The sequence below is a fragment of the Poeciliopsis prolifica genome, unplaced genomic scaffold (genome assembly GCF_027474105.1).
Source record: "Poeciliopsis prolifica strain line A6 unplaced genomic scaffold, Auburn_PproV2 SCAFFOLD008, whole genome shotgun sequence".
Classification (NCBI taxonomy): domain Eukaryota; kingdom Metazoa; phylum Chordata; class Actinopteri; order Cyprinodontiformes; family Poeciliidae; genus Poeciliopsis; species Poeciliopsis prolifica.
The window spans coordinates 757,315-777,703 of NW_026562383.1; the positions used below are offsets into that span (position 1 = coordinate 757,315).

At 39.1% G+C, this 20,389-nt stretch overlaps 1 protein-coding gene across 7 annotated transcripts in view; it reads right to left on the reverse strand.

Annotated features, from left to right (window-relative positions):
- Positions 1 to 20,389, reverse strand: part of pde4ca (phosphodiesterase 4C, cAMP-specific a) — a 53,996-nt gene that overhangs the window by 19,499 nt on the left and 14,108 nt on the right. For 2 of the 7 annotated variants that reach the window (XM_055032879.1, XM_055032878.1), the window contains exon 1: positions 5,572 to 5,823. The exons of 3 other annotated variants lie outside the window; for them this stretch is intronic. In XM_055032879.1, the coding sequence (XP_054888854.1) occupies positions 5,572 to 5,699 (128 nt within the window). In that variant the 5' untranslated portion in view covers positions 5,700 to 5,823. Of the gene's footprint in view, positions 1 to 5,571; positions 6,181 to 15,183; positions 16,254 to 20,389 lie in introns of those variants that run through there. 2 more of the 7 variants (XM_055032880.1, XM_055032877.1) reach the window with 2 other exon arrangements.

Here is a 20,389-nt window from a genome sequence, read left to right on the forward strand (position 1 = left end):
TTCATTCATCATTCCCGGGCCTGTGCTGTGACACAGCCAGAGACAGAATTAGTTGCACCCAAGTCAACTTGCCTTTCTGGTTCAGTCATTTATTCAGGAGAGACATGAATTACTACAGGTGACACAGACCTGAGCTCAGGTCTGGCAGTGTAATCTAAATCTTTACACTGACTGAAATCATTACTTAGATTTAGTTATATCAGTTATAAAAAATTCCAGTATGTTTACGACACACGAAGATAGTATATTTATCCATATTTTACAAGCAAAAGAAACTAGTAAAGGCAAAATTTATTTCAGAGGTGTTTTGATGAGGCCAACATCTAAATGCAAGAACTTGATCTTCAATTTAAGATCAAAATGTCTGTGTGATTTTCAAGAACTAGAATAGAATAGAATTAGGGGTGTACCGATTTATCGGTGCCGATTTCTTTCAATATTCTAAGATCTAAACTTAGATCCGATCGGTGATCAGCCAGAGAGAGGTCTGAATAACAGACCAGCCCGATGGGCTGCATGTTTGCAGTGAACAATAGTCGCCCCACTGTTACCAACTCAGCGACTTTCTTGCTATTTTTAGCAACATTTCAGACAAAAAGAAATTGGTGATCAGCCAGAAAACTGCAATCTGTGCATCCCTGAACAGAATATATCTTATTGATCCTCAAGAAGAAATTGCTTATTTGTTGACAAGCTACACCATTTAAAGAGTTAAATATGAATATAAACATAAACAATATAAAATTACCAAAAAATATTTAAGTATGAGATTATAAGTCATTTAAACATAATGTAAATATAAAATAAATTAATTAATTAAAAAATATTTACATGGAAATATGTTTATCTAAAAGAAACTACAATACAAACCCAAAACAAATCAAGAGGGAATCTGAAATTAATATATCAGTCTTTCCATGCTTGTGTTAATTGTATCATTGGACTGATCTGTCCACCTATACTGATTAATAATAAGCTCAGTTGGGAACAGTTGTTTCCCCCAGTCAGTGAACATGCCATACCAAAGAGTAACCAGTTAGGGGTGCACTGATAAATTAGCCACAATTTTGTCAATTATGGGTGATCAGTAAATATTCGGCCAACACTTACATGTGAAGTTAATCTCATCTACCAATTTTGTTTTTATTTATATAGCTGTTTTCCCAGGTCAAAATATTACAAAAGTGCATCACAGTAAAGTCTAAACGACATAAAGCAGAATTGTACATAAAATGTAAAAAAAAAATAGAATGAAAAATATTTGTAATAAATTGGAAATCATCAAAATTAAAGAGAAGCAGGTGTACAGTTGTACCTCTAATCAAAGAAAACTCAATTCTACACTGAAAGCTAGAATAACAGAGCTCTGGAGTAACACAAGGCCGTTATCACCTAATGGTCCATTTAAATAGATGTGTTCTGATGGTACGCTTTGCACACTGGACCTCAGGGAAACACTGGGGATATAACGGATTTAAAAAAAACAATAACTTGCAGCTTAACTCGAGAATTAATGGGCAGCCAGTAAAGCTTTCTAAAGAGCTGATTTAGCTCTACCAGAGCACAGAAAAAAGTTTTCATTTATTCATTCATAATTCCCAGCCATCCAATTTGCAGACTCAATGCAAAACATGCAACAACTGTAATTAAAAAACAAGGGAAACCTCAGTAGGCTGAAGAAGCAGGAACTATTGATATCAAGACAAGGAATCTATGCATGATCTATAAGTTTTGAACCTTATAGATGTTCCTGTGAATGTGATCTTTGTCCTTTTCAAGCTGTCCATAAAGGTTTTACTCCCTCTGCCCACATTAGGCTGGTTGTCTTCACCCATAATTGTCTGCAGCTAAATGTGTCCTTCTTGTAAGCTGCAAAATCATTTTAACCATTCTCCCAGAAAAGCATTTGTGAGGTCAGACAGTGATGTTGGTCTGGTTTGCTGTCTGCACCAAATTCATCCTAAACGTGTTCTGTTGGGTTAAGGTCAGGACTCTGTGGAAGTCAGTCATCTTCACATGTAACATACTCACACACCCTTGTCTTTATGAATGTTCTATTTGAGAATTTAAAATACTTAAGAATTCCTCACACCCGAGCTTAGAGCTCATGGCCAACTTCTCAAAGCAGCTATGGAAATCCACTCTAGAAAGCTCCTAGTGCAAAGTTTCTGAAGAAGGTTGGAGGTCTGGAAGTACTGACGTTGCAGAAAATTGGTGACCTCTGCACTCTGCCTTACCATCTGCTGACCCCATGTTGTGATTTTATGCGGCTTACAACTTATTGGGAGAGTTTCGGTCATTCCCAATTTCTTCCATTTAGTTATAATCTCTCTAACTGCTCACAGTGGATTTCGTAGCAAGCCCGTCCCTGGAATCCTCTGAGCTCCTGAGACTAACCCATTCATTCACAAATGTTTGCAGAATGGCAAATGGACCGAACTTATATAGCGCTTTTCCAGTCATTTTGACCACTCAAAGCGCTTTACACTTAAGTCACATTCACCCATTCGCGCACACATTCATACACCGATACGCAGACCGGTAGGCAATTTGGGGTTAAGTGCCTTGCCCAGAGGCACATCGACATATGGCAGGAGGAAGCTGGAATTGAACCTACAACCTTCCGATTGCAAGACAACAACTCTGCCACACAACCACAGTCGCCCAGAAGCAGTCTGAATGCCTGGAACGGCTTGGATTCAATCATTCAGTGCAACATATTCCCGGGTTTCAATATAAATATTACTGCTATGGATGCTAATCAATGTCTACTAATAATATGCTTACATATTATCTATATTTCATTTCTTTTTCAATACATTGAAAAAACACTCACAATGCTGAGCTCAGCACTGCTTCTTTGTTTCGGTTAAACTACCCAGAATACTGTGCTTCATCACTATCACTGTTAGAGCAGGGGTTTTTATGCTATACAGATTCATTAGCTCATTGTGGGCACAGGCGGCACATTTATTTTTGGCTTTCTGTGATTCTTTTTAACTGTTTTATACATCATGTAGTTTAGTTTTAAAAACCAGAATTGGTCCACAATGAAGTCTAAATTCATTGTTGTCTAATCCACAAATGTTCAACATTACACACGAACATTTTAATATATACACACATTCACACTAATAGGTGGTTTAAAATCCTGTATTAAGATATGCACTAGAGCCACACACTTTATCAGCATATGCTAACTTGACTGGACATTTCTGTGAACAGCCTTTGTTAAAACTAAATATTTTTCTTTGGTATTTGAAGAACTTGGATGAAGTTCTCCTTCCTCATTTTTTCATCCATTCTGTACAATGTTATTACAGGACAATCCCACAGCATGGTGCTACCACCACCATGCATGACAGCTGGTGCTGTGCTAGCACCAGCTGTCATGCTAGCACCAGCTGTCATGCATAGTGACAGCTGGTGAAAGCATTCGCAAAATGACATGGAGGATCATGTAACAGTACTGCACTGTGACCGATTTTTTGGCATCAACATGGTCTTACTTTCACCTAGTTGTTGAACTTCAATTCATTTTAAAGTGTGACCAAAATATGCTGAACAAATCTTAATGTCAATGTTTTCTAAAGTAAAGTTTGTACTGGATTCTTGCATGAAGTCCACCCAGGAAGATCAACATTCTACTTTAATCTTATTGCTTTTTCATTTATTGTTGTGAGACATGCTAAACAAAGAAGCTGTTCTCTGTATGATGTTTAGACTTGTCTGAGGCACCACGGTGTTCATAATGACCAAAGATCTGTTACAGCCTAACATGGTGCCAATGGACTTTCCCATCCAACAATCTCTACAGTCTGAGTTGTTCAAGGGAAAGACTTTGCAAGGGTTTTTGTCTTTGGGTTGTTCAAAATAAAGAAGGTACAACTGACCTTTAAATAACAAACAACATCCTGCATCAAATCTGATAAACAGAAGAGGCTTCAGAAAATGGGCAGAGGAACAGAGTGCAAATGTATCGCTGCATCATAACTTCCTGGAGGCATCATTAATCAAGCCTTAAACAACAAGTTAATGGCATGAAATGCTTTGGGATAAGAAATCACTGTTGCATCAACTTTAACTATATAACAGCAAGTATTTTTATACTGCAAGGCCAGCTGAAAATCCTTATAAAATAATAAGTTGCTACCCTCTTTAGCGAGTATTGTTGCTGCATAGCTTCTCTGTTTCTGTCTCTACACTTGCTTGGGATTTATTGAAGTTTTTTGTGCAGTATTCTGTTTTGGTATATCAAGTTTAATGATATAATTGAAACACAAGTTTAACCACACAATAGATCAGATTACAGCTAACAAGAAGGGATCCTGCACATTTTTATGTAAAATCAAATGCTAAATTCTTTACACTATTCAAGCATTTTTCCTAACTCTCCTCTGTGTTATTAGCAACAAATGTGGAATGATACAAAAAGAAAATAAAATGTTATGTTTCTTAAAATAGCAATAAAAAAATAAACAGAGAATAATTTGGAAGCCATCATACAGGTCTTTCAGAGGAACATGGCAAATAATTATTTTAAGAAATGCTGATGTGAAACATCTGATAAGGATTAACGGATGTTTTTGTAAGTTTTGCAGTTGATAAAAGTCAGCAGTTTGTAGATATTATAGAAAAAGTAGAAAAAAGTTTGAATCCCACAGAAGGCAAGAAATGTAAGAAATTCAGTTTTTAAAACATTAGAAACACAAAAAATCTTCCTTCCTATTCATGCATAATTAAATACAAAGATTATTGCACATTATCTGTCAAACAATCTAGGGAAACAGACCTCTAGCGTCTTATTTCGTTCTCTCTTAAAAATATATTTTTTAAGGCTGCACTGTTGCTAAAGTGCTAACTTCAGTTAAAATTATATGTGCCTACAACTATAAGACTACAACCCCCAAGTACCAACTTAATATTGACTTTTACAAACATATTTACGATTCATTTTGTTTTCTAATGTCTGTGCTTTATTTTGTTCCTGTACACTTGTTGTTTGAAATATAATTAAAAGTTAGGAAACATGAGGAAAGGAAACTCAACGACCGTGTCAACAGTCTTCACCTGCGTTAAAACAAGCAGCAAACTACATGAAGTATTCTAAACATAACCAAAACTTCCACACAGATGTTGAACTTTATCCAACACAAACTCAGCAAATTAGGGCTTCAGAATTTATCTGGAAAAATGATTTAGCTGAAGATAAGGGTGCTAAACATTTTCAAAGTTAGCAAAAGCTAAACAAACAATTATCTCTGCTATTAGCAGTTTATCAGAAGTGTGGCCATAACTTCTGAAAGTGTCATAACAAAAAAATAGAAAGTTTGTGTCCCTGTTAATGAAACTGGCATATAGAAATAAATGAGTTTCTCAGCCACTTCAAATGATATTTTTAAAGAGAAAATGACCTTTGACCTCAAGAGGTTTCTTTTTTACAAACAGAACCACGTGCAACCTCTCACAGCCAGCTGGAGCATCTATTCAGACACGGATCACAGAAACCAGATGAAAAAGAAGGAAGATAAAAAGAAGTGAGTGAGAGGAAGTGAGGTAGCTCTTAATTACCGCCTGCGTTTGTGCATGATGTCTATGGGCCTGTTGACAGCACACGGCGAGCCCCGAATGTTTCCAGTCCGCACAGATATACTCCGCTCCACAGAGTAAAAGAAGCCATAGTTCGCCGGCACACTCATCTTTTCTTTTGACTACTCTGTTTAAGTCTTCCTCACCCTCCTCTTCTTGGCCGTTCTGCTGTTCTCCCCCTCTTGGTGCTCCTCAGCTTGTGGCCGCTCTCATCTCTGTAAAACCCCAAACACTCCCTCGTCTGCTTTGTGCTGTCAGGACGTCCGACTCTCCACGGCTTCTTCAGGGCTCTCATCCCCCCTGGCAGAAGCGGAAGGCAACTCTAAGACAAAGTGTCAGCGACACAGAGCCAGAGCGACTGGAGCGATCCGATCTGCTGATGAAAATCTGTCTCTTCGTAGATTAAACGAAGATTTGGAGTTTCTGCTTTCCTGAGACTAAATTCCTCTGAGTCGTGCTCTCCCAGGAGTTTGTTGGATAGCCATAAAGGCTGAGAGAAAGCTTTTTATCACTCTGCACCAATCTGCCCCACATATATATCTTGTCTTTGCCCTGAGTCTAAATGTGGCTCAGACTCTGCCCTCTCTCACTTTCTGTCTGCTCTCTCTCTCTTCTTATGTTTCCCTCTCATCTCTGTTTGCTACACCTTTAACCACAGAACAACCCGAGACCTTTCTCTGTTAGCGCAGGCCTGTCCTCTGCTGGAATATTCTGTCACACCCCTTAGATTGTGCACAGATCTGTGCAACCTGTTTGTATATGTGAAAGAGTGTGTGTGTATGTGAATGCTTGTGTGCGTGCGTGTGTGTGTGTGCGTGCGTATGTGTGTGTGTATAGGCATGTGACTAAGCAAGTGTATATCACACACAAATGGAACAGGTTTTGAGTGAGGCTGGAGTGTAGGATAGGAAGGGGGCGGAATCTGCCTGTCTTAGCTGCAGTTCTCTTTCTCCCAAACACTGTGGATCCTGAAACAGAAGGAGGACATATTATCCTCTCCAGATGGAGTGTGTCGTGTGTTAGTGTTAGTGCATGTGGTGTGTGTGTGTGTGTGTGTGTGTGTAGGGGTGTGTGCGTGTGTGCGTGTCAGTAAGTCTTGTCTGAGATCTGTAAAGAGATTGAAGACAGGAGTATGATAGGGTATTATGATAAGCACCTCTGAAGACTCGGGTCACTGCGATCACATTTACTTTCATGTACAACTAGACTTGCTCAGGCATGAGCATACTGTCCCCCACTGCCGGCCGCAGACTCCATGAATGTAAAAACTACATTTGAAACCCCATCTGACCAGCCTTCTGAGTTTTTCACAAAAATACAGGACATATCTGACGAAAGATGCCATGACTCTAAAGATTACTGAGGGTCAGTAATTGATTTTCAAACCCAAAAAAAGGTTTTTACAAGTATGAAAGTGTATTGAACATGTCTTAAAAATATCTGTGGCAATGACAATTGAAGCTAAATTCAATTTGCTTTTCATATCTGGCCTCTTTTCCAGAGTGACAGTGTGCAGCCATACAGCAGCCTAGAACATGTCCACACAACCTGCCAAGCTGTGACCCACGGGAGACGGGAGAATCCACAACGATCCCAGTTCATGAAGTATAAATATGCCTTAAACCTTTTCTCATTTTGTCACATTACAACCTCAAACAAATGAGGTTTTAATGGATTTTATGTAATAAGAATAGACTGAGGCAACATGTAGAAAGAAATATCAAATAAAATTCTTAGAAATGCACTGACAAAATGTGACAAGGTTTAAAGGGGCGTGGATACTTTAGCAAGACACATTATGTTGCCATGCCAACATCAGCCACTGGTGTGAAAAGGACAATAAATAAAATCCAGGTCTGACAGAAACCAAGCACACAAACGCAGCTTTGCAGGTCAGGGACTCATCATTCACCTGGTGCCACACCCAAAGGATCTGTCCTTTCATAAACAGATGGCTGAATAATGGAGCTAACACATTATTCAGGCCCTTTGATGTGACAACTTGTTGAGTTCTTTTAGCTGAAATTGAAAAAGAAGAATGTGCCCGCATTGAAACAGACAGTACAGTATGCATGTACTGTCAAAACAGTACATGCAGTATGAAGGAAGGTTTAAGCTACTTTAGATATTTTTTGTAATCCTTTGTTGTGATGCTGAGCTTCTGTGTCTGTGGTGCATGGCCAAGACTTCCATTTAAGGAATTGTAAAGAGGCTCATCAGCAGGGACCATCAGACCTGACAACATGATGTACAACCTGCAGTAAAAGAGCTTTCTGAAGACTGAATGGCAATATAAATTCAACCAAACTATTTCATCTCTTATTTAGTCTTGAACAAGGATTAGTTCTTCTCTTACTGCATCTTTGTTAACAGCATTCACTGACTGAGTGTAGTTCGTCTTGTTTTGCTCTGGATAATGTCCTACGCCTGTGGTTTTCACAGTGTGGAGCATGCCTTCTCTAGGGGGCGCCAGATTTCTTTAGGGTTGCTACATGAAGAAGAAAAATACCAGAAAGCAGAAAATACAAATGCGAACATTTAATTGCTTCCAAAGAGAAAATAAATACCATTGTTCACAACTTCTGTTCCCTGATCAGTGTGGTTGAAATTCTACTGGAGAAATTGAACTAAGTGAAAGAAATCCCGGTCGGAAAACTGAAAGGAGATGAAAATCAAGGGAAATTGGATGGCCACTCAGATGTTACAATGAGTGCAGTGGCATGCATAGTCCAATGAATCAACCTTAAACATAGCTTTACGAAGACAGACTCTGGGCAAAACAAAACAACAACAAAAGAGAAGAAATTAAGATCATGATTATTTAAAGTGTGGATTTTCATACTCTAGATCTAAAGATGCTGCAGTGCCACAGTGTTGTCTGTCAAATTCCAGGAAGGATTTTTCATATGGCACTACGCATATTAGGTAAACTCAACAAACTCAACAATGTCAATTCACAAAATAGTAGCAATATTGTGACTGGTAGTTGGGGCAAGAAGGAGGTAGCACTTTCATACTTTGAAAACCCCTGTCCAGTGATTTTTGGTAACTTAAAAAAATTGCTTTTTAACCTGAAGCTTTTCAAATAACTTGAGTAAATAGAAATTAATTATGCAATTTCTAATTTTGTTTACTATACATGTCTAAATCTAGATAACTTCTGAGAATCTGCCACTGAAGAGTGAAAAGGTGAGTGACTTTGGCCCTGACTGTCCCACTGGAGATGGACAAAGGAGAGGTAGAAACTTTGGACCTTTTCCACAAAGCAAAATTGGTTTCACACACAGACGAACTTAACATGTTTTGATGACATTATTCTAAGTTAAATGAAGCAGACATGCATACACTTTGTGGCACCGCCACTCTGAAACACACACTTACTTGGCTGTGCACCAAAGGGTTTCTCAGTGTTCCATGAGTCTGCGTCCGTATGATGGAAAACATTGTGATATTTAAGGAAAAACAGGCACTGAATATTTGGTTCTGCTCAGTGTCTTCACATTACACTTAAGTTAGTCTACGTCTGAAGTCCTGGTCAGTTAGGCCTAAAAAAACACTTTGACATGAAACATTTAAAACTCATAAAATGACAAGACATAAATCCTGGATGACCCTTCACTTGAGGGTTTATTAGCCTGTTGTTAGCATAGCAGCCTCACACCATCATCTTCTTCATGGAGGCTTCATGGAGGAAGGTTTGCATTCCTGACCAGCAAGTGGGATTGTAGTTATTGAGGAGTATTGCAGTGTATGTCAGAGTTGTTGGGTATACATAATTTATTTGTGGTTTGTTAATTAACATTTTTTTTTTCCTTCAACGTCTAATCTGTTTCATGTGGAAGAAAACATCCAGTCACAAATCCTAAAATATGGTTAATTGTGGCACTCTTATGAGACAAATTTTGTTGTGAAAAAACATAGCAATTGTATATATTCATACTTATAAAAATTAATGCAAATCTATTAAAAATGTTAATGTTGTGATCAAAATTGAGCTGTTTCCACTGATTGTCCAATAGATTTTTCCACAACTTAAATGAAGTCAACCTGTGGTAAATTTATTTGATTGCAGTGTGTGTTTTGATTTGAAAGACACACACCTATCGAGAAGGTCCCACAGTTGGTCAAACACCAAGCATAAAATCAAAGAAATTATTTGTAGACCTGAGAGAGAGAATTCTCTCCAGTAAGCTCAATGGCCTCCATAATTGGTCAGTGGAAGAATTTTGCAACCAGCAATTGGGATCCTAGTGCTGTTGTCCGTTTAGGAAAGAAGGGCCTTTAGTCAGGGAGGTGACCAAGAACCTATTGGTTACTTAATCAGAGCTCCAGTCTTCCTCTCTGCAGAGAGGAGAACCGTCCAGAAAGACAAGCATCTCTGCAGCAATCCACCAATAAGACCTAGAAGGCAGAGCAGCCAGATGAAAGTCACTCCTTAATGTAATGCTCACAACATCTGGAGATTACCTAAAGGCACCTGAAGGATCTCACACCAGGAGAAACAACATTCTCTGGACTGACGAGACAAAGATTGAACTCTTTAGTGTGTACGCCAGGCACCATGTTTGGAGGAAACCAGGTATGGCTCATCACCATAACAATACCATCTTTACAGTAAAGCATGGTGGTGGCAGCATCATGCTGTTTTTCAGGAGCAGGAATCATTAAAGAAATATGACTGCAGCAATGTGCAGAGGCCTCCTGTATAAACTTGACATTAACCGAGAAATCATGATCTGACATAAATTTGTTGTAAAAGTATTACTGATTAAACTCTAAAAATTATGTAGCTGTATGTTATTAAAGCTAAAGTTTAATCAGTAAGATTTTTATAACAAATGTATGTCAAATCATGATTTATTTGTTACTGTCAAGATTATCCAGGAGATCTCTGTACATTTCTGTCAAATTTGTATTAAAAGTGTCATTATTACAGAATGACACTTTATGAGTCAGTCATAAATATTCATGTTCATGACAGTCTCATTCACAATCCGTCAAATAAAGTGTTACTGATTATGTCAAGGGGTTGATAATTACATCTGTGTCTATTGGCTGCAATACAAACTGTTACGAGAGCTCTATTGTAGCCAAAACTACCTATAAGAATTTGAATTAATATGAGTTACAACGTTTAATTTTTGGGGGGATCAATTAAGTATTTTTGAATTTGAATTTGAATTCAAAGAAGGTTAAAAAAACTGTTTAAATGTCTTCCAGAGTCTTTAAACAAATTGTACAGATATGCTACAGACTGCAGTATAAAGATAATTGACGAGACATGATGTAGACGTAAAACAGAGGAAGAATTGCAGTGACACACTGACTTCAATCATTTCAAATGCTTAAAAAAAATCTAATCTTAAGCTGCTAAAAAATAAAAAAGAATCAGAATATTTTGAGTTTGTTTCTTTACTTTATAACTCCCATATGCTCTCCTGTGTGTGAATATAACTGGATTAGTTTCTCCCTCTGGTGGTGAGAATATATTCAGCCTGATGCCATTGCAGACAGGAGCTGATGGCTCAGAGGCGATCACTGGACTGTCCTCTGGACTCTCATCTCTAGACTTCAATTAAAATTAATGACTTATTATAACTTGTGCACAAAGCTGATCTTTGAATCCAGGAGTTTTTCACACAGTGAGCATGGAGTATAGTAAACAAGCTGGTTCTGAAGCTGGACCCGTCGTCCCAGCCCACTGCTATGGATCGATGAGGCTCTGAAGGCAATTGGGGAAATCAGTCATGCTTAAAATAGGGAGTGGGGCTGTGACGCACGCAGCAGCCGACCCGCCGCAGCCCCACGCAGGCCGAATCGACTGAACCGGGACAATGCTGCCAATGGAGGGGGATGGCAGCTATATTGGGACCTCTGACATTGAGATTGCTGCCCTTTGGTTAAATGGCCTCACTTGACACTTTTGTTTCAGTTCTTTACATCACAATTTATTGTTTTGTGTCCAGACTGTACTTCTCTATTTTCTGTTTCCAAGGTAACAGCAGTGCCGCGCCGTCTCTGCAGCCACTCCTTATCTCTGCCCTGAAAGCTGCCCTATCTGAGCTCCAGCCCACTATGACACTGCATCATCACCCTTTCCCCAGTTTGTCTCAATTATCTCATTTTACCACTCACTCATTACCTCTGTTTCTCCACTACACTGTTTTCTCTCTCTATCGTTTGTCACTTCAGATAAATGGATACGGCCACTGCAGCTCTGACGGTCATCCTATGACACAGTCTAAAACAGGTATACAAACGTTTGTACATTAAAACCCACAAGGGTCTAAATTATTTTTGTACAAATGCAAAATCATTTAATTGTGGATTCTTTTCACCTGCTCAGCAACAAATTAACATAATATTTTTACATGAAAGGTCATAAAAAGAGAGAACTAAAACATGCAGAATGCCGGCCCTACAGGACCCACTTTGGACACCACCGGTCTTAAGCTGCTAAAGATCAACTTTGGACACCACTGGTTTCCCAAGTGGATCTGGATCCTCCACAGCATCCAGGGCAAAACTACTCCAAATAGCCCCTGGACTACATTTCGGACACCAATAGCCCTCAGCTGAGTGCCAGGCTCAGCCTCACCCAGAACAATGCATTTCACCTTGATGGTGAACTTTTTCCCTTTTGTCACATCATAGCCTCAAACTTCAATGGATTCTGTTAGGTCCTGCACCAACTCAAAGTGGTGCAGGAGTGTAAAAGGAGAATCAAAATGATTCATAGTTTTTAAGCTTTCGATAAAAGAATGCAAACAGCAGCACATTTGTAATCAGCCTCTTCATTCTGAATCCAGTAAATAAAATCAAGTGCACTCAAACTTCCCCTGAAGTCACCTACTTAGTGGGCTTATTTTTATCTTTATTTATAACAAACTTTAATGTGAAGACCTCAAAGAAAGCACAACAGAGAGTTAAGGGAGAATATTTTTGTCATAAAGGAATATTTGAAGCACTAAATATCTCAGAGTTCTATTCCACCCATCCTCTGAGAAAGGAAAGGGCATGGCTCAACTCTTAACCTATCAAGACAGAGCTGAAGCCATCATAACATGGACGCAGCAAAGATTCGCACTTCAGGTGGGAGAACCTGCCAACATGACTGCTATTCATTTTGTGGTCCACTCTACAAGTTTCTTTATACAAAACAAGATGTTAGAGGGAAAACTAACTCTGCACATCACCCTGAACACGGCATGGCGATGGCAATATCATGCTGCGGGATACTGATATTTTTTACCAGGCACAGAAAGTTGGTCAGCACTGATGGGAAGATGGATGGAGCTTAATACAGAATTATTTTGGAGGAATATCTGTTAGAGACAGCACAGGACATGAGACTTGGATGAAGGTTCATCTCACATTAGGACTGAAACCCTCGACGTGCTGCCGGAGCTGAAATGGAACGGTTTACATCAGTGCATATATCTATGTGCATTGATGTAAGTGTAGACCCCAATTAAATGCAGAATCTGGGGGGCGGACTTGAAAAAGAATGTTCACAGACACTCTCCATCCAATCATATTAGGCTTAAGCTATTTTTCCCAGGAAATGGGAAAACGTTTGGGCTGCTGAAGATAAACTGCAAACATCTGCAGATGAAATTGCAACCTAAAAGTGAGTGAATACAAAAGCAGTTACATCTTGATTATCTTTTTTCCCATCCTCTGCACAGTTTTATTCACTGGAATTTGTGGTTGTACCTTAAAATGTAAAAAAAGGTTGGGGGTATTATATCAAGGCCATTTATTGTGGCAGTTGGATGGAATGAATGGTGTCTTGGTACTGTTGGTACAACTGGGCAGAGGAGGTGTCAGTCTGATCACAAACACAGCTTTGTCTATGTGGGTGTGTGTGTACATGTGTGTGAGTGAGTACTCAGTTTGTTAGAGTTCAGAGGAAACTATTTTTCTAACAGAGTTCAACTTCTCGTAAAAATACTATTATAACAAATAATTATCAACTGTTATCGACACCATGAGGATTCAAGAATAAATCCAAGAATAAAGAATAATGACTTGCACGAAAGACAAATGACAGATCCAGAAAATCAAGTCTTGATTCCATGTTTCTTTCTAGCTTGGATGTTGCTTGAATGCAACATCCACCAATCAGGTAAGAAGAGAACATAGGCTTGTGTTGTTGATCTCTGCACTTTTGAATTTCTAGATGTGGTATAAAATCACCTGCTTTGATCTCCTCATATGATCCAAAAGGCTCACAGCTCTGATGACACTCGTGAGGCACATGCCTCATGCCCAGGGTTCAGAAATGTTTGCTTCACCACATATTGCACTGAAATGTTTCTCTCGCCCTTTCAGAGTCAAACTCTGACTCTTTATCAGGTTATGGAGCAGTTAGAGGATTTTTCTAAAGAGTCATCACTTCAGTCCTGCTGTGTTGCATGTTTGTGGGATGTGAATCAGAATGGATTCATGCAAACACTATAATCATCTGTAGATGTCTGTAGCAACGAGTGCTGCAGGGATTTTTCCGGATTACTGTCAATTATTCAGATGACCATGTTACACACTGGGTCAGTCAGTGTAATCAGCATTAACATTTAGGCAACTTGCCACACCATTTGTGCTTGTCTGTCTTTGTTTCCTAGACCACATCTGATGAGGAATTTCTGCACATTTGCTTCTCTGTGTAACTGTAACACAACACTAATTCTCCCTTCCTGAACATTAGATTGTTAGCAGGTATCTGCTGTGGTGTCTCACAACAAGACGTCAATGGATTGATTTACTTCATTGAAAGAAGACATTGCAATTTAACTAAAAACATGACAATTCATGAGTTAAAAAAAATCTATAATTAGGCAAAAGGCTTGTTTTCCTCTGTCGTTCCATGGCTGTGATGTTCAAAGGCAATAAATTGAAATCATCATTTTAACATTAATCTGCATTGATCCAAACCATTCCATTGTAGCTGCATATTTAGAGTGGCTGTCCTGTTGGAAGACCTTTTACAGCCTCTGACAGGTTTTCTTCCAGAATGGCTCTTTCTTTAGACACCATCCATCTTCTCCTCAACTCAACTTCCCTTCCTACTAAAGAAAAGCATCTCCACACAAAAAAGCTGCCTCACAAGAAGGAATTGAGGATCAGTTTTGTGCCAAAGATTGTTTCGCATTTGTCAAAAAGTTCAATTTCACCTTATCTGACCTTTCACAAATCCATAAAGTTGTCCCCGACCTGTTTTGTAGAAAACTATCAACAGGACTTTTTATAACTTTCTCTTAACAATTTTGTCTTACTTGTCGTCCATAAAGGCCAAATCTTGGGAAATTGTTTTAAATTTCTCCATCACTTCCTCCCTGACATGTCTGCTGGGCTCCTCGGTCTTCATGATGCTCCAGGTTCACAGATGTTCTCCAACAAATCTCTCAATTCTTCACGTAACCGCTTCATTTATACTGACATTAAATTGCTGACTTAATTTAGCCTTAAGATTTTACTGTTTCTACAACAACAGATTTCTTGTGTCATGTATTGTCTAAGTGCTCATTGCACTTCTTAATAATTGCTGGCATTGACTTCTATCAAAAGGCTCCTCATATGTAGTAGGGTACATACCCAATACAGGAGTGCCTGCGTGTGGAGAAGCTGCCATGCGTCTTCCGGGAAAAGCGGGCGTCTTTGTTCATCATGTCAGCTGCAGGTTCAAGAGGATTTGGGCTGAGCGTGGAAATTCACCGAAGAAGCATCTCTGGGAGGGGGCCAATGAAGCGGAACCTCTGCGGCGTAACCAGTACCTCCATGGAGTCATGGATCTTCAATCAGTCCCAATTCCTAAGTGTGATCTCAGTCCACACTTTTGGCAACTAGGAGACAAGTTTCATTGAGAGGACGGTACAGGAAAATGTGAAGCGAGAGCAGCAAATGCAAAGCAACCTGAAGATGCAAAGCAGCAAAATGCAAGGGCCCCAGTCATAGTTGGTGGGAGTAAAAATAAAGATGACCACAGTCCTGTTCAGGCTGGGAGGTGCGTCAAAGGAAAAGTCCGATTTCACTTTTCAGTTCCAGATGTAAGTGTGCCTTCACTTGATTTTTTTTTTGTAGAAGACTCAATCCCCTCAGAATGCATGTGTACACTCTTGTGGATGATGAGAAGCCTAAGAAGACAAAGTCTTGACTGTCAAACCCAAATCACAGAAAGAGCAGGCGGAACACTTCAGGAGGGAAGGTAAAGGGTCTGAAGTGTCAGCTATCATCTCATTCTCATTCTAGCTTACGAGAAGACCCCACGATCAAGGATTTTTTTCTCTTCTCTCTTCCTCTCCTGTTTAATAGGAAACAAGCTTGAATACTTCTGGATGACGTTGGAAACTTACAAAACGGAATCCTTCAAAAAAGCTCCCTGGGTTTTCTTTCTCTGCCAAAGTCAGGTCCTTGACAAAAAGCAGTCATTCTCATCGTAAACTTGCCTCTGTGATGCTACATCGTGAGCGGACTGAGTGTAGTTATTCTTAGTGCGGAAAAATGAACTGGAAAGAGTGTTCTAATCCCATCAGATGCTCCCTGGAGTGGGCCGTCCCATGCAGTCCCTGTCAGCGCGGGCCATTACAGGCTTCTGCCCTCCTTCTTGTCTCTCCTGAGAGTGGTGGGACCAAACTCGGGCTTAAAACAACAAACAACTCTGTCTCCCCGGAGAGAGACACACACAGAGCGAGAGCGACAGAGAGAGAGATTGTGGAAGGGGGAGGTGAGGGGTGGGGCGCCTGCTGGTCAGGAGTGAGACACTAAATGTGAGCTGATGGTATTCAGAGAGATAAAGAGCACAAATTCTAGCTGTGCCTTGCAGCAGGGGTCGTATCCAGTGCCCTGCAGAAGTCTTCACACTTATGGAGCTTCTCCACATTTCAAGTCACTACAACAACAAGCGTCAACATGTTTTGTTGGGGTTTTATGTGATAGATTGACACAAAGGAGATCGTTATTTGAAGCGGAGAAAAGTCAAACAGGATCTTTCACATCTCTTACAAAGTTCAACAAAGTATGGTTCCACGGATTATTGATTTGTTGCCATAAATATTTCATTTCTTAAGCCAGCTTTTGCTCTATTCCGATTAAAAGTAAAAATTGGAGGGGAAGCAAATGTGGACAACATTTCAAAGTATTGTCAAAGATTTAGAATTGGATTTGGTTGTGACTTTGACTAGGTCATTCTTACACAATAATATGCTTTAATCTAGAACATTCCATTAAAGCTCTAGTTGGATGTTTAGGGTTGTAAGGCTCAGCTCCAGGGTCCACTCTTCTGCAGGTCTTCACCCAGGATTGTCCTGGATTTTGCTCCATCCATCTTTTCATTAGCATCCCCACATTATGTTACTATTCCCTTCACTGTGCATAGTGGGTCCAGGGTGATGTGCAGTGTGTGTACATTATTAGTAGCCCGTACTCTAAAACACTATATTTTGGCCTCATCTAACCACCTCCCTCTACACCTTTGTGTTGTGGGAGTTTTATGCCAGTTGTGAACTTCAAACAGATCTCTGCTACTCTTTAACAAAAGCAGATTCTTGGGATTGTTCCTTGATTTTTATGCTATTTCTTCTCTAAGGTTCTCCAATGAACATCTGAGGCCTTCACAAAACAGTTGACATTAAAATACATATAATATTTTTAGTAACTTTATTATTGAAACTTAATTTTATTTAGGGGTGGTAGAGTTAAGAAGCTGATTACAAATGTAGACCACGTTTTGCAGATGTTTATTTGTAAAACATGGGTAATTTTCTTCCACTTCACTTTTACTTTGTGTTCATTTACAACATAAAACCAAACTAAAGTCCACTGAATTGCGGATGTTACGCAATAAAATGAGGACAAATGTGAATGTAATCTTCATGTAAAACCAAAAGTCCAATTTGGTGAAGTGGCTGAGGTGTTGATGTGAACTCCTGATGGCAGAACTGTGCTTAAAACAAAATTCACTCTCTGAACACATTCTGGGTTTGTTGGCCTGTTTGGCCACACAGGGAAGCAAACAAAGGACAGTTTCATATGAACGACACTAGCAGATCATAATGAACTTAAAGGGGACCTCAAACCGAAGCCATTTTTACAGCTCACATAGACGGACATTAACAGCCTGTTAGTCAGATGTGAACATGGCTCCTGCAACTTGCTTTGAATACCAAACTAAAGAACCCAAAGGTAGGAAGACACAATTTATCCATTTTGGTAAAAAGAAATATTCAATTAATACAAAACAAAAATGTTAACTATGACAGAAAGGAATCAAATAGGAAGTAGATTTGTATGTGTTAGTTGAGTGTATGGAAGGAGTGAGACAAAGTACTCAGTTATTGACCAACCTATATATCAGAATCAAATACTATCTTCTGTGCTCCAATATGTCACACACCACAGCAGCCTCTGGTGGTACAAATCAGCAAATGCATTATGTTCATACAAAGTATTTCTGCTTGTCAGCATTTGCATAGAAATCCACCAGGATGTTGGATCATGGGATTTAAATGACTGGCTGCGAATGAAAAAAAAAAAACTTTAGTAGGACAATGTCATTTACTATTTGTGTCAGAATTTGATTTAATTATCAAAAAAAGTTACAAACTAATACAGAAATGATATTAAAAGGGATAGGTTTTAGTTAAAAGCTCTAAATTTATCAGAGAGAAAATATGACCTCAGCGTTTATAAAAGAGCTGTACATTTTCTTTTAACTTTAAGGTTTTATTCTTTGAGGCAAACAGAAAAATCTGTTTCCTTCTGGATCCTACAACAGAGTAGAGACAGTTTCATATGAATGACATTAGCAGATCATAATGAACTTAAAGGGGACCTCAAACCGAAGCCATTTTTACAGCTCACATAGACGGACATTAACAGCCTGTTAGTCAGATGTGAACAGCTGTATTCGGCAGGATTTTTGTCTGTAAGCGTAAACACGGTACCTAGGTGAAACAAGATCATGTCATTTCAGCATAGTTATGGTTTAATACGGAAAAAAAAACTTCAGATCACCTGAAACAATGCCCTTTGGACAGAAAAAGCAGGGATAGCTAACTATCACACATGTTGTCATGTCTGGCAAAAGCTAAAGATATCATATCAACAAAATTACGTCAAGGAGGAGTCAGTGACGACTCCTCCACTACTTGTTTTGCAACAGAACATGGGCACTTTGCAGCCATTGAGCTAATCGTGAATTTAATAAAGTTTAAGCTTTGAAGCAATTGAATTACTCAGCAGCACAATAATACCAAGCACACAGCAAATCAACAACAGAAGGGCTGAAAAAATAGGACAAAAGCATTGAAATGGCCCAATTATGTTTATTCAGTCTAACCTTAGACTGAATAAACATAATTGTCTGGTAGATCATAACTCATAACCTACTATGCTTCCTTTGAAACAAGTTTGGATAAGGTCTATGAGCTTTTTTAAACCTGTTCATTACATTTTTGCACAAAATTGTGTCACTTTTATGCAAATAAAAGTGACAGTTGGAGCAATATCCTCCAACTTAATGTTGCACTTTATCCACGTGAAAATAGCTGGATGCAGATGTGCAATTGTAGAACTGTACATCTTTGACCCTGAATCAGACCCATAAGAAGAAGTGGAGCAACCATCAAGTATGCAGCTAGTGGTTTCTGGATGGTAAGTCAACAACAAAACACATCCTCTTTTCCAGCTATTGTACTACGCATACAGCAGGAAAACCAGCTGACCAAACATGCTTCCCCCAGATCCCGTCTTGTGTTGCTAGGTAACAGGGCAGTGCCTGCGGATTGTGACTTAATAATTGAGGCGTTTTTTAATGGCTCGTTTTCTTAGAGACCCGAACGGAAGGACAAAAGCATGCAAAAGGTGAATTTTGCATAGTAGGTCCTCTTTAAACAGTATTGTAAAGAAGAATGGGCTAAAATTCCTCCACATTAATGTGAAAGACTGAGAAGCTCACACAGTGGAACATATTCATGCTCCAAAGGTTATAAAGAATGAAAACTATTAATGTTAAACAATAATGAGCTGTGCAACATATAGCAACACAATTGAATATAGTTGCCTACACAGGAAAAGTACAGTAAGATAGCATTGGGATCGTTCCTCTCACAACATTTGATTATCTGCACCGATGCCATCATCAGTATTATTATTATTATGTCGGTTGTATTTGTAATATAAAAAACATGATATAAAAATAACAGTCATGCAATTCTGACTTTCACTTTTATCAGTTAGACCTGAAAATAAAACTGAAAACAATCTTCAGTTTCTAACACTGAGGGAAAATAACCTTGAGGGTATGTTTTAAAACTGACCTGACTCCGACATTTATTTTTCCACTGGACTCCATGTTTGTTTAATTCCTCCTCCTTGCCAGTCATCCTGTAATAACTCATCTCCTCTCATTTATCTAAGGCCTGACATTATGGGACATTGCTGCACAGAGTGTGCAGAAGGAAACTTCCTAAATGGCCGGACTTTAGAGCTGTGTAATATAAAAACCTGTCATGTTGAATATCTGCTCTGCGCTGCCAACATCTGGCTTTCCAGATTCAACCGTGAAATCCCCTCTGCTCCTCAGCTCTGGCGCGCTAATATTTAGATTTTCAACAGACACTCTGAAATTAATGAAACAGTTTTTAAATAGTTCAGTAAACTCTCAAAGAAAAACGTGTCTATCAGGCCAAAAACGCAGTGCAAGTTTAAAAGGTGAATGAACTTGCTGGCTTGACTTACGATGCTAAAACGTCTGCTCTTAGGGTCAGACAAGCCTGTTTCTCAGGCTTAACTTCTGTTTCTC